The sequence below is a fragment of the Centropristis striata genome, chromosome 24 (genome assembly GCF_030273125.1).
Source record: "Centropristis striata isolate RG_2023a ecotype Rhode Island chromosome 24, C.striata_1.0, whole genome shotgun sequence".
In the NCBI taxonomy this organism is placed as follows: domain Eukaryota; kingdom Metazoa; phylum Chordata; class Actinopteri; order Perciformes; family Serranidae; genus Centropristis; species Centropristis striata.
In genome coordinates this window covers 7654131-7668758 of record NC_081540.1, presented here as the reverse complement: position 1 = coordinate 7668758, position 14628 = coordinate 7654131, and the positions used below count along the sequence as shown (strand labels likewise).

At 38.6% G+C, this 14628-nt stretch overlaps 1 protein-coding gene across 1 annotated transcript in view; it reads right to left on the bottom strand.

Annotated features, from left to right (window-relative positions):
• Positions 1-14628, bottom strand: part of creb3l1 (cAMP responsive element binding protein 3-like 1) — a 33801-nt gene that overhangs the window by 6940 nt on the left and 12233 nt on the right. The window contains exons 3-8 of the mRNA XM_059328228.1: positions 13272-13358; positions 6042-6196; positions 5867-5948; positions 4588-4790; positions 3015-3161; positions 2792-2850 (exon numbers count right to left, since the gene is read on the bottom strand). Coding sequence (XP_059184211.1) covers positions 2792-2850; positions 3015-3161; positions 4588-4790; positions 5867-5948; positions 6042-6196; positions 13272-13358 — 733 coding nt within the window. The remainder of the gene's footprint in view (positions 1-2791; positions 2851-3014; positions 3162-4587; positions 4791-5866; positions 5949-6041; positions 6197-13271; positions 13359-14628) is intronic.

Genomic DNA, 14628 nt, shown 5'->3' with positions numbered 1-14628 from the left:
TGTGGAGCTTATTTCCTGCAAAAACTAAAACAACCAAAACACGTTTTAATAATGCCCCAAAATTCACTAACGACGTGAGAACAAAGTGTGATTTGCAATTACAAGACTCCATTAACTAACTTGTGCATTTTGTTTTAAGAATACCAAGCATATCTATTCAACTAATACACATATTGTGAATACATCATGCTTCAGAAACAAACACAGCATGTCTTACAAGTACAACAAAATATATCCTGCAGGGACAATAAATATCAAAAGACTATTGGAAAAGGGAGGACGCATAACTCAGCAAAACAAGGCAGAAGGACTGTGCCAAGAGCCATGGGATATTGTTTTGTGTTTCAAAGATATGTTTTTGTTCTTGTCAGACTGTATTTCTTTGTGAAGCGTGACATATTAGAAATATGTTGTGTATTTTTTTCATATCTGCAAAACAAAATGCATTAGTTTCTTAATGGTGTTTTGGATTTGCAAACCACACAGATGTAATATCACTCAACACGGGCTGGATTGGGAACATGCCACAGCTGTGAGATAAACCAAACAATCTGTTTACTTGAGTTGTGACATTTTGAATTCAAATTTTCAAGTTAAATTCCCCAAAAGATCATCTTTTGCACACAAAAGGATTTGCAGGATGAGAGATGTTCTCTTCAAAACTGTCCCCTCATCCCTCTTCCTTTTCATCTCCTGCTAATCCTGTTGATATCTATATATTATCAACTAAACATCTTGTTAATCTTGCGCTCTATTACTCATAATCCTCCTGATCTCCTCCTGAATACGCCTCATTCAAACACGTTCCTTTCAGCAAGTCGTCCTGCTGTTTTCTCTCTGCAGTGATCCTCCAATAATCCTGTCCTCATGTCCAAAAAAGACACGCAAAGAAAGAGAAAGATTTCTGTTGTCACACACCTCGTCCACTTTTCTCGTTCCCTTCTCTAATGGGATTAACAGAACATTTTGTTACCACCTTTATGAACCTCTTTGTGGTACTTTTTGAGTACCACAAAGAGGTAGTGTCATTATAGCAAGCGTCATTATAGCAAGCCCACATTTTCACCTCTGCTTCACTCTGCCTGTCAGGGAATCTGACCCATGTGTTGAGCAGGTTACTGGAGTCCTGCCATAGTGACGAAAAGCCAGAATAACAAAGGGAAGTAGAGAGGATGGAGTATCTGTTCACATTTAGTGATAAAATACATCCTGTAAGTATTATGTCCTTATGTGGACGTTTGTACCTGAACCCACAAGAAGCCATGAGTTTGCTTGCATTCGGTTTATTCGCCTGCAGATTGTGTGTGTTCCCACACTCAGCTCTAAATACAAAACCTCTACATACAATAACTACTTCTTCAGCTGCCAAGTTCATGACAGTATTACACAAATCAATCTTTTCTCTTTTTTTGTCAGTTGCATTTTTTCTGCTTCCTTCTGTGCCAGCGATGCACATAAAAAGCACACAATGTTAAAAAGGCCTTTGGTTAGAGTCAACTGAGGGGAAACCTCACTGGTCAACATGGCTGCGCTCTGGAATTAATGCAACACGCAACATTGTTAGACAGTTTGAGAAGTGGAAGAAAATGTCATTCAGTCAGTTTCATAGACATTGTAACCAGCTGTTCAAGGGTTTCCAAAATGATTATGATCTGATTGAATGAGAAACTGAATTTTAAAAAGGATCATGGATTATTCCAATAACATCAGAGTAAAGTATGAAGCTGAACTTTGTTGAATCTGTTCAAAAGATTTAAGAATTTAAATTGTAGAGCCCGACCGATATGTGATTTTTGGGATAGATGCAGATACTGATTTCAGAGGGGGGAAATTCATTAATAACCGAGATGGTGGCTGATATAATATTTTTCTGAGCTGGAATAGAAATAGACCCTTTTTATGTGGATAATGTACTGATTTCACCACTTTCATCACCGATTCTCTGGGAAAATGTTCCCAGAGAGCTACTTTTTATCACTGTTATACAAAAATAACTGGGAAAATAAAGACTAAAGAGGAATAAAATAAATAGCTAAATAAACATAAATACTGTTCAGTTTCAGTCAGTTGCTGATTATTGAACTATTAATCTGTCAGCCTCTATTAAATTGATTCAGTTTTTTTGACTGCACTATTTTAAATAGTTATGACTACTGGTCAACTGTAATACAGTTTCTCTACAGGGGAGTAATTATGCTTTGCCCTATATTTCCCCTTTAAATGTAATAAAAATAATTAGCAAAAACCCCTAACACTGTGTTTACATTACAGACACTGCTACATGTAGCTGCATGCTAATGTCAGGGAAACCTATATTCTTGTAATATCGATGTTAGCAATTTTTTTTCCCAATTTCAGATCCTATTCCTGCTGGAACAAAAGTAGATTTTGGTTTAGAAGCTTTAATTGGTGATTTTTCACAGCAGATAGTGTCACTCATTTCCCAGTTGCAATAACGTGCACACACGGACCAATCAGCGATTGGTACTGAAAGAGACAGGCGCTCGGATGGAGCGTTTCACAAAGAGGGTGAATACAGGTATAATCAGAGAGACAATATGAGAAAAATAATGTTGTTGTTTTTTTCTTTAAATCGTGTTTACTAGTTCTGATATGTGTGATAAGTGTGATACTAAAAATGAGCACATGTCCCCTTAAATACAATTTCAGGAGACTATAATGAGAAAAAAAGGGTTTGGAAATCTCAATACAACAGCCAGATACAAAGGTAAACCAAAAGGAGTGGAAAAGGAATGGAAACATTGGGACAAAGATTTGTTCCAAGCCTTACTTTTTCTCCAGACATTCCACATACTCTTTCTTCTTCCTCCGACTCTCCTGAGCTGAGATCTGGGCAGAAAAAGAAATATATCAGAAAGATGCAAAAGCTTTTTTAGGTGGCTAAGTCTGTGTCATGATTTCTTTTTTGTAAGCCTTTCTTAGTGTTAATAAATGTGCTCAAATGGAGTCGGGCTTATAGTAAAATGAGATGTTTAATAAGACTGTGAGTTTACCTTATTTTTAATCTTCCTTCTGACCCTCTTCAGTGCCTTCTCTTCACTCTTGGTGAGAGGAAGTTTGTTTGGGACCGGGTAACCCTCAGCAACCAGGGTCCTCTTCTCTTCTTCTGTCAGCAAGAGCGGTCCTGAACCCTGCAGCTTCTGTGCAAAAAAAACAAGAATCGTTATCAACATACCTATACCCATTCTCAAATATGTCTGTTAAAAAAGAATCTGAAGGCAACTGACTAAGCAGCTTTTCCTTTAAACAACACTGAACAACAGAGCCAGTTCAGATGCATCATAAATGCGACAAATCAAACATTTTTGCTGACGTTGAACAGTTCTGTTATTCACGCATAACACTGGCATCAAATGTGGTTCATTTGTTCAGAGAAAAGCAGCTGAATCAGACGGACAATGCTTGCGGAATTGACTGAATTTGATTGAAAAGCTCCTATTGTGTCAGATTATCAGACTTATTTAACCCCATGATGGCAGCTGGTTCATACACTACTTACACTAAGGTCATTTAACTGTACGTATTGTTGTACAGAATCATTTGAAGCTATATATTTATTTGAATGCTGTACAGATTTTTTTTGCATGTCTATATATTGTGTTTAAAGCCAGTATTTCTGCACAGCTGCAGCTCAAGATTAAGCCGCACTGATATTATTATTAAGTATCAAAATACATGGAGAATTAGATTCCAGTAGCGGCTGCAAAGGATTGTTTCCAACTGACCCAAACATTGACAATAAGTCCAGTCCTGAGGCAAAATGTATTTAAAAAGACAGATGTAATCATTTCAATAATTTTTTTTTGAATGAAATATTCTGCTTAATCTTTTGGCTGTTGGCATTTGGTCACCTGTATTAATGGGGCTGTCCAGCAGCAATATAGCAGCAGCATAAATTACATTAATGTAACTACAATAATGTAAAATCAATTTCAACTCTTACATAATTTCGTTTTTTGCTAACTCTCTCATAGCAAAAAGTTGTTATAAGCCTAGGGCTTCATGAAACTGAGAAGTTATTTTATTAAGTCGAGTAAGACAAATTAATTTAATCCAATACAACTGACACAAACATACATTTTTTAGTTAGAATATCTGAAGTATTAGGGGAAGTTATTAAACTGAATAAGTACATATTTTTAAAACATTTGACTTTAAGAATGTTAAGAATACGCTTTTAAGAATACGTCTATTTTGTTTCGTGTTTGAAAATTGTGTACTGTCACTTGAAGAGAGCACCCCTTAGTTTATAATATCCAGCAAGAGGATTCTTTGGATTTACCTGCTTGTGACATATGAGGAATAAATGTTGTTAATTTTTCCAACTCAACAACTGACACTGAATGGATTTTGTAAACTATCTCAGTGGCACATGTGTAGCCCTAACCACTGGCTAAGATGCTTTCTGCAGTAACACAATGAATCACTTAATTCAAAGTAAGGATTTAGTTTGAGGATTTCTTGAGGGGGGTAATGAAGTTATAAAATGTGATGACAGAAGTGCTGAATCAGTGTGGGAAAACGATGGATGAAAGAGTTCAAAAACTTTTGTTCTTTTCTACTCACATGTGGTGCAGTGAGGAGAGGTGAAGAAGAGATGGCTGAAGAAGAGGAGGAGGAGGAAGAGGAGGAGGCCCGACCTCCTGGCCTCTGTTGTGGTTGAGGGGAAGACGGTGGCAGAGGGAGGTGTGGGGAGGAGGGAGGGAGGGAGCCGTCACTGTCCCCGTGGTTACTGCTGGGAGGGGTGGGCGGGAGCTGGAGAGCATCGTCTAAAGGGAGAGGAGAGTGATGAGTGATGAGTGATGAATGAGTGCTTCTATGAATAAATGCACTTCGTTTAAATCTGCTGCATTATGTTTAAAGTGTAAAAGCTGTAGAATCTGCAGTGGTCATGAAAATAAATGTGAGTGCGTGGCGTGGTAAAATAAATAGATTCACTTGTGCAATTAGTAATTTTCTGCCAGCATTCTTCTCAGGCCTTATTTCCTTTTAGCAGTGATAATTTCACTTTTGCTGGAATAATGCTTTTTCTTCTCCAATGTGGGAAATAAGCAGCATGCGATCAATCAATTTTGGGCAATAGTAGATTTAAAGCAGTGTTAGAATGTAACTAAGTACATTTACTCAAGTACTGTACTTAAGTACAATTTCAAGGTACTTGTACTTTACATGAGTATTTCCATTATATGTAACTTTTTACTTCTACTTCACAACATTTTAGGGGTAAATATAGTACTTTTTACTCCACTACATTCTGACAGTTTTAGCTACTTTTTGGGTCGAGATTTAACATAAAAAAACATGATCAGTTTAGGTGATTAAGTGACATGTTTTCCAATTAAACTTCATAACAGTGTATAAAGTAGTTGAAGTGAGACCTGTCTCTCTTATATCACTGCTCATATAAATGCATCAATACAATAATCTAATAATATATTTTGAATATATTAAACAATCTGAGTGGGTCCATTCTGCATAACAAGTACTTTTACTTTTGATACTGTACGTACATTTTGATGCTGATACTTTTGTACTTTTACTGGAGTAAGTTTTGAATGCAGTATTTTTACTTGAAGTGAAGTAATTTTGCAGTGTGGTATTAGTACTTTTACTTTAGTAAGTGATCTGAATACTTCTTCCACCACTGATTTAAAGAGGAGCCTGGGTTATCTCTGATCGTGGCTTTAAGCTTTGTTGAGTAAGCTACGGCAAAGAAAGTCTCTGTTAAACTTAAAGTTCATGGTACACCCCTTTAGAAAAGAATTTGATATTTGTGGGGATTTGAAACATTTGTGTCGCTTCTCGTGAATTGTGATACCACTGTAACATGTGTGTGTCTGTGTACCGCTGGGCAGGCTGAGGTACTGTCCAATCTCTCTGGGTTCATCTTTTATGGCTACTGGCTTCACACTGTCTTGACTGGGCTCCTGCAGAAACACAAAAACAACACTTAATGCTCACCAGATAGCACCAACAACAGCATCATTTGCAGTCTTTCTTTTTTCCCGATGGATGCTAACCGTGTGTTTCCATTGCGACCCTCTGTGTGGGGGGGCGGGGCTTAATATGAGAGGCGGGCCTTCCAGAGGCTGAGGATCTAACCTTTGACCCACATCTGGCTCCTCCTGTTTCACCAAGATGGCTGAAAGGTCCTGACTGAAGCTCCATTCAAATTCTACGAGAAAAAAACAAAGTAACACAAAAAAATCAAAATCAATGTATAAAAATCCATTTTTGTTTTTACACCAAAGCTAAATGCGTCAATTCGGCAGCAGCTGTGTTATTTTGTAGGACCTAAACTTTATCTAAAAAACTCAAACACAATAGTTTGTCCACTGGACGGAGAGTTTAACGGTGTATGGTAAAACATTATGTAAACTACTTGAAATATAAAATGTTCATAACTTTCTGAGCATCTTAAGCATCTTCAAAAAGTGATCCTTATGGTCTTTCTGTTCTGGGACCTTCAGGGAGGTCTTCCAATGGGAAGTAACTGGTAGTGTATAAATCACACTTTCAAAGAGCTTCCCCAAAACATATGAGCACTTCCTGACAAAACTGGTTATTATGGACTGCTGGACGACGGCGCTCTGGCAACTGTGGTGCATAATTTGTCTCCAGTAAGTGTGTATCAACCCTGAAATAAAAGATGGGCTGAACCAACAACTCGTCTTCGGTATCCTTCCTGAGAGAAAACACACTTGCTGCATTTAAACACTGCAGAAAATATGCATAATTGAGTTGCCCGACAATGCAGAAAGAGTGCAATTTTAAAGGAGGTTCCCGAAAACACAATGAGGATATATATATAAGAGCATCTCACAGGTAGTCCATTGTTTAGTCTACTGTGAGCTGCAGAAAGTATTTTTAGGTGCATAAATGCCACTGCAAGGCTGCAGGACAACTATTCACAAGCTCTGCTGGTATATTTGGTTTCTGAGTGGGCAAGTTGATGAGAAGGCTCCGGTTCTCCCTGCCAGGACCAGCCAAATGACCTCCGACAACCCACAGCCCACAGGGATTGGCAAGGCAAATTCATCAGTAAAAACTAAAACTCGCTCATCTTTCACACCAGTCAGTAAAAAAAGTTAAAAGTTCCGCTAAAATGCTAACTTACCTATTTAGAAACTCATTCCTGTGGCGCCCTATTAAGGGTATTTTAAAGGTGAGCTGATTAAGCACTGCTCCCAAGGGAACCTCATTAGGCCACCACACAGTCTATATGAAAGCTTTCTAACTTTACATTTCACTTTAAATTGAAAAGAATCTATGACTTTTGAGAGGTAAATAGTAACAACAAAAGTTACTGCAGGTAGAGACGGCGGATTGTGTGATGAGTCGGCACTTTTAAATTGAGTACCAGGACAGACACTTTGATGTTTGTCACAACACACACACAACCAAAAAGCTCCCATGGTGTATGGAAAGAGAGCAGGAGCAGTTTAACAAGACAAGTGCTGCTGCTGCTGCTGCTGCTGTGTGTGTGTGTGTGTGTGTGTGTGTGTGTGTGTGTGTGTGTGTGTGTGTGTGTGTGGGTGTGTGTGTAGGGAACGTCATTTTAATCACCTCCTGGTTTCCTAGCAACATGTCTGCTGGTAAAATGCTCTGGAGTTTACAAGCTGAGTGTGCTGGGTGGAAGCAGAGGGGGACTGAGGTGTGTGTGTGTGTGTGTGTGTGTGTGTGTGTGTGTGTGTGTGTGTGTGTGTGTGTGTGTGTCCGTCAGAGCTTTATCCTGTCCACCACTACAGCAGGGATCAGCACAGAGAGAGTCCATCCTAAAAACAAAGCCCTGTGGATTTTAGGTACCAGATCATTGCTGCAGTGTGTGGTGTCAATAACAGGTATAAACACTGACCTCTTAGGTATTTTAACTCAATATTTATTGCACAATGGGCACAAATACTGTTAAATTTGAGTCAGTAAACTTCATTGCAATCTGCCGGAAAGCCTATTGTATAAGGACTTGTATAGAAGTGAAAATCATTACTATTAGTTGTGTTTAGCTCAGTTGTTAGACTAGGTAGTATATGAGTACATGGTGATTTGGTTTATCAAATGTCAAAAAGTTCCTCTAATGGCCACTTGAGTCCCAAAGGGAGCCAATCCACATTAGCAGAAATGAAAACCCTGATACAAACCTTGACCGTGACAACTGAGAGAGGTTGAGTTTTAATATAACTCACCCATTGAAATTATATTTAAGCTAAAGTTATGCATGGTTGTGGGTATGGCCAGCTCAGCTCAGCTACAGTCCAACTCTTTGACCGTTTTTGGATTACTCAGGGGATGGTGATGACCAGAGCCACCACACTGACCTTCACATCATCTCTTCAGAAAGGTCTTGGTGATATCATGGAGACTATGTCCATGTTTTATTCTGGCTACTGTATGTCTCAAACTACCCACAATTAAAATACAGTGATGGAGAAAAGTGTGTAGCTGTAACATGTTAGATATGCTTAAGGGACATTTATCACCGCATGGAAAACACAGCTGCAGCTAATAAAATAATAATGTGCACATCTGATTTAATGAGCAAGCAGCTGAGACACGTCATTATTTGGCAACCTAGCTACCAGTTGTCAAGATATCTTGCTCTGAATCATATTGTTGAATAGACAAAACCACTTCAGCACAAATAGTGTGTTATTAACTCCAACCAGCTCATCTGAACCAGCACTATAATGGCCCAGTTTTAGTGCTTTGTTGCAAATATTCCAGTAGACTTTTAATCGTCCAGTAGACCACTGAACGATTAAAATACTCATTAAAGTTTTTTATAACCGCTACCTCCAATATGTCATTTGTCACTGATGAACAAAATCTTTCAGGAAATTACTGACTACCTATTAAAGTAAATTAGAAGTAAGACGTGAATTCAGTTTTGGGGTGGATCCACCATTTACTTATTCCTCACATCCTCTCTGTATAAGACCCTCAGAAGCCTCTCGTAATGAGGCTGGCCTGCTGCTCGTCTGAGCCTCGTTAAGCCTGAAGTCTGCCCTTGTTAAGCCAGGGCTTGATTGGAAGTCCTCTACCAACATTTTTAATGAGTACCAGAAGCTGTAAGCCAATGCATAGGAAGGCTGTCTTGTGTATTTGTGGCTACACTGATAGTAAGACACATCTTTAGAAGGAGGTTTGATTAAAAAGAATCCTTTTGATTGAACAGTGTGTGGACTGTTTTCTGTCTTTCTTTTTTGTTCTGGTATTTCAATAATACTAAAGTCAGTGAAGAGTAATATCCATGTCATTGACTTGATGATAGAGCTTTGATTTGCACATTGACTTCATTAAGGCGTACTTGACAAAAGCCAGATCTTAACATAACTCTGAGGAAAAGGATACTTTCTAAATAACGAAGAGCTCAGAAAAGTATTTGCAGGGGATATAAATGTAATTTTAGACATACTGTTTGTATTTTTGTCCTGGGTTAAGTATATCTAAAAGGTACTTTGGACAAAGTAACATTGTAAAACCTGATCCTCTCCTCTTTCTACCTTATGGGATCTTATTGGATGCTGATGGTAAAAGAAAGTCTGCCGGTGCAGCTAGTAAACCCAGGTGATAAATCCTATCATAGAGTAATGGCTAAGGACCAAAGGCTCCTGGCAGTCGTCACAGGGGGTTAACAGTGGAGAGGTGGCAACTATGTTTGATCTCAGTGGGACAGCAGGAGTATTAAAACAATAGATGGAGCAGCGCCGTAGGAGCGGCAGTAAAACTCACAGTGCCTTTTGGACTGAATGAGAGCGACAAGACCACAGGCTGAGAGGGAAAGAGAGAGGCAGAGATGGAAAAAGTAATAGGGAAAGATAGGAAAGTTAAAAAATCCAAAGTCAAGCAATAACAAGATACGTAATAAGTACTTCAGTAAAGATCTGTAAAACATTAAGTGACCCCTGTCAAATCCAACATATTTGATCCATAATTGACAAAAAAAAAGGGTGAATTCACTGTTTCACACAAGTGGCAACCATCTGGGCCGAAAAAGTGAAGCCAATGCTGCTTTCTTTCTCATGGCCAGCAGGGGGAGACTGCACTGGTTGCAAAAACAAGTCAGATTGTATGAAAGTCTATGAGAAAATGACTCTACTTCTCAATTGATTTATAAGTATAGCATGATACAGTAAAGTAAACATTTTTCTAATGAGTTTATGGTCTCAATCACTGGTTCCCAGTCTTCTATAATACAGCATGAAGTTATTTTTGTGAATTATGGTCCCATTGTGAGTCAAAGAGATGATAAAGCAGGGTACGCTACCTTTATTTGTAAATTAAATAATTTGTTTGCTGAAAAATGTCTTGTTCAGTGTTCAGTTGTAGTAGAATGATCTCCTATCATCTAAATTTAGCTCCAACCTCTCATCCAAATATCGTCACTTCTAGCCAAGATGTCAACCGCTCAAATGCAGTAGTCCACAAACCAATGTGTGACACCCGTCCACAGTCTATAGATGCATTTAGTTGCATTCAAAGAGAACAAACAAGAATCCACAAATTCCTCCAATCAGACTAAATTGGCTTCCTGAAAGGTCAACAGCTTCTGAGATCCCCAGGTGGCTAATTAACCTGACTTATCAAGACAAAGAAGCAGCTGCTTGTGTTGTGGTGCATTGACTGGATGCTGAGAGGGTCTATGAAAAGGCACCAAGTGCAGCGTGCACAAGGATCCTCTGCCAGGGCGCTTTTCTCAAACCTGCACTGTGCGTCACTGGAGATTAAGGTTGAATACCAGGAGTTGAGATCCCTGTATTTATGGGCAATTCTTGCCAGAATCTAAACTCTTTTCAGCATGTGTGCCTCTGTATTAGCAAATAATGTACATCTATTGAAACAAAGTTGCCTTCTTCAAACCTCAAAAAATGGTATGATGCAACTATTGTTGCTAAATAATTTCAAAACTTACAAATACAACCTTAAAATGCCATTATTATGGTGATGGATTAACCTCTCAGCTGCAACAGTATTATCATAATACTTTTAATGCCAAAATGGCAGCAACAGTCCAGCTGTTTCAAAAGAAATGTGAAGTGCTAAATCTAAAAATGAGAACTATGCAGCAGTCACTTTATAACCGTGTCATATGATATAGTTGTATCACTCTGTTCTTTATGACTTATGTTTGTTGCGTCACATTATCATTTTACAAATTGCATATTTTAGCATTCTTATCAGGATCGCCATTATGAAAGTTTTATTTTATTTATGCCCATTACACAAAAGTGTGGAGTGTGGAGCAGTATTCAACAAGTGCTAATGCAGAACATATGACACAAAATCCAACAAAATTAAAGGAATAATAACAAAAAAAATTAATAAACTCCCTTTTTGATTCATTATCTGCTGTTTTTTGTTTAAAATCTTCATTAAAAATACATTTTGAGAGCGATCCAGGAGCCTACTTGAGACCTTATGAGGCTTAAAATCTTTTTATAAATGTGAAAAAAATTTAGCTCAAAAAACTATGATAATGCATGTGTAAACACACACACAAATATATATAAATGTACATATAATCATCCATTTGTGGTGTGGATGCATGCAGAGACATAGAATTGGGGGAAAGTAAGAAGTTTTTAGTCAGGCTTATGTGTAAGAATATGGAAGTTCTACGGTTGAGAAAAAGTAGTGCCGAATGAATCCGCTGTGGATAGCAACAAAAATCGGTGGACATATCAATAATATAGGGTTAATATAAACAGGTATGACATTTTTAAGATGGTCCTATGGTTAGATGGTTAAAATATGTTTTGTTGCAGTCCCCGTCTGTAGCTATGCATTCATTCGTTACCTGCCTGGAGCATCTGGATCTCCAAACATGGAATGTGCAGATCATCATCTACTGCAGGTAATACATTGACTGTACCTCATATAACTGCCACTTAAAAATATCTGAACTATCCCTCTAAGCAGCAGATGCCGTTTATGAAATGTACTTTGGATTAAGTTCAATATCAAATAGACTGGAATCGAGTCAAGTACTGTACATATAATATGTGTGTGTTCCATATGTGAGCTTGAGACAACAGTTATGCAGCTACAGACGGAGGCAATGAACCAGAAAAATATATAAACCACCTTGAAATCAAAGCTGTCTAAATAGTTTGTTTTATGAGGTAATATATTATGTTGATTGGTTCGTGCTTTAATATGTAATTTCGTAGTTTTTATAACATCCTGTTTGCTTTGGCATGAGTGTACATTTACATTCTAAATAAAGCACACATGATTCTTTGGAGTGATTCTAACTGGATCTATTTAGCCGCCGTTATTTTATCCTCTCTAAAAAGCAAAATTTGTAATAAATAATTAACTGGAAACATAAGACAGTTGTTTTTTAGACGCGAGCTAGAATCTTTTTTTTTTTTTTGCTCAATGTGGTATTTTGGCAATCCAGGTAATCTGATCTCCATACCAATAAAGTGGATTTAATTGGATTAAGGGAGAAAGAGAAGGAGAGAGAGAGATAAAAAACAGGAGAGATATAGACAGGACAGAGAGAGGGACAGAGAGAGAGAGAGAGAGAGAGAGAGAGAGAGAGAGATAACCTGACAGAAGAGAGAAAGAGAGTTTCCGCTGGCCTCGGCTAAAGCTGCAGACTCAAAACCATATGCTTGTCATAGCCTTGTGTAAGTTTGTGTGTGTGTGTGCGTGTGTGTGTGTGTGTGTGTGTGTGTGTGTGTGTGTGTGTTAGGTGGGCAGGGCTTAGCTGGAGGAAAACTGCTCAGACTTGGATCCTGCTGCTCAGACAGCAGGATCCCCGGGACAAATGGAGAACAGACAGCATGCAGACAGACAGACAGACAGACAGACAGAGTGAGGAAGACAGGTACAGACAGAGGGAGATAAAGATGGGCAGAGACGCAGACATGAGGAGATAATGAGGACAATGACTCAGAATGATAGACAGAAATATGCAAAATTCTTATATTGCATTGCAGGAGGCACTTGTTCCTACAGGCACTTTTAACATTAAATATAATAGACTACTAATTAAGCCAATTACCAAGCATATTATATGACAGACAGCGGTTTCAGCCAATCAGATTGTACACCATTTGACATACAGCAGACAGGGTCAAACTGCATGTTAAGTATTACATCATACAGACACTGAGTCAGATAACCGGGGGGGACAGCCGGGATGATAAAGAACCAGACTTAACATCAACAGAGTTTTAATTGGCTGAGCAAGTTTCCAGGTTTCCAAAGTTTTTTTTCTTTTTTTAATGAATATGATAACCTACCAGACTCGTGGTCCATTTTGATTGACAGGGCTGGGCTCTGGGGGGCGGAGTCTTCACTTAAAGAGTAGCTGTGCTCTGCTTGAATATCTGTGAGATTCAAAAGCCCTTTTTCAGACATGGAAAACACAATACTGCTGTCGTTATCAATCTGTTAAAGTGATGGCTATTTGTCATTCTGACAGGTGTATGTTATGGAAATGTTACTTACGTCTTAAATGAGACATGCTAGAAAACTGAAATTACTATCACTAACAACATCGAAATCGCAATGATTAGTCCACATGTGCACAGGTAGTTTTAGAAATTAAGTTGGCCTTACGTGCATATGCAAACTGCGCTTTGGGTCACTGAAAATATAGCTTATAGCTTAGTTCCAGGGTGAAGATTTTCAGTTTTTGCTGTAGACAAAGACCCCGTTTACTCTTGGTTTTAAAAATGCATCTTGGGCGATCGGATCAGTGGTCAGCACTAAGTGTAAAAGGGTCCAAAATGCATTGTGATCAGGTGGTCTAGGACGCATTTGACCACATACAATTTGTAAACAGTGATGGGAAATATATGATCAGTGCAGGCCGCATGGTGGTCGTTTTGATGACAGAACACCAACGGTCGAAAAATGTAGAGAAGAACTGATGTACGTGGTTGGGCTGCAAGCGAAACCAGATGTCTAATCTTGATTTGAGCAGAAGATTCGACTTGAGTTGTTGTTGTTACGCGACGTAATAAATGTGCATTGGGCAATTTTACCTTCTAGCTTAAGTGATGTAGGTAGTAAAGGAATCTGAACACAAGTGGTCGGCTGGACTTCTTGGAGACACGTGATACACACAGGTGGAAACGACGAGGTTTCTCATCTGTCCACTTGTTATACGATTTACAAAGACACATTTTAAAAACAAGCTTAAACAGGGTCGAAGAAGAGGTTTTTTTCTTCTAACTTCAGAGTGTGCAAAATTTTGTGCAATGGCGTACATAGCCAAAATAGTGCTAGTTCAAACCTTGCCAACAGGACTTTATTGTATTCACACATCAGCGTGATAAGAACTAGCTAAGTATCTAGGATTATTTTCAGAGGATGAAAAAAAAATGTTTTAAATCCATGTGCATGTGGACTAGGCCGTAGTGACCATGACAACGCCTGTCAGGGACACCAATTTGTCTCAAGTGATGTGTGTGACATTTAGTGCTGCAAGCTGATCGTTCTGACAACTTCAACAGACTGAAATAACCTACAGTACAATAACTCTGAGCGGGAGTATCAGCTCAGTTTGCAATGAGTAGCTGGTTGTAGCACCTGCAAGGTGAGGGGCAGAAGTCTTGTGTGTTTCCGTCTGGTTAAGAAACAGAAGGGGTTTTG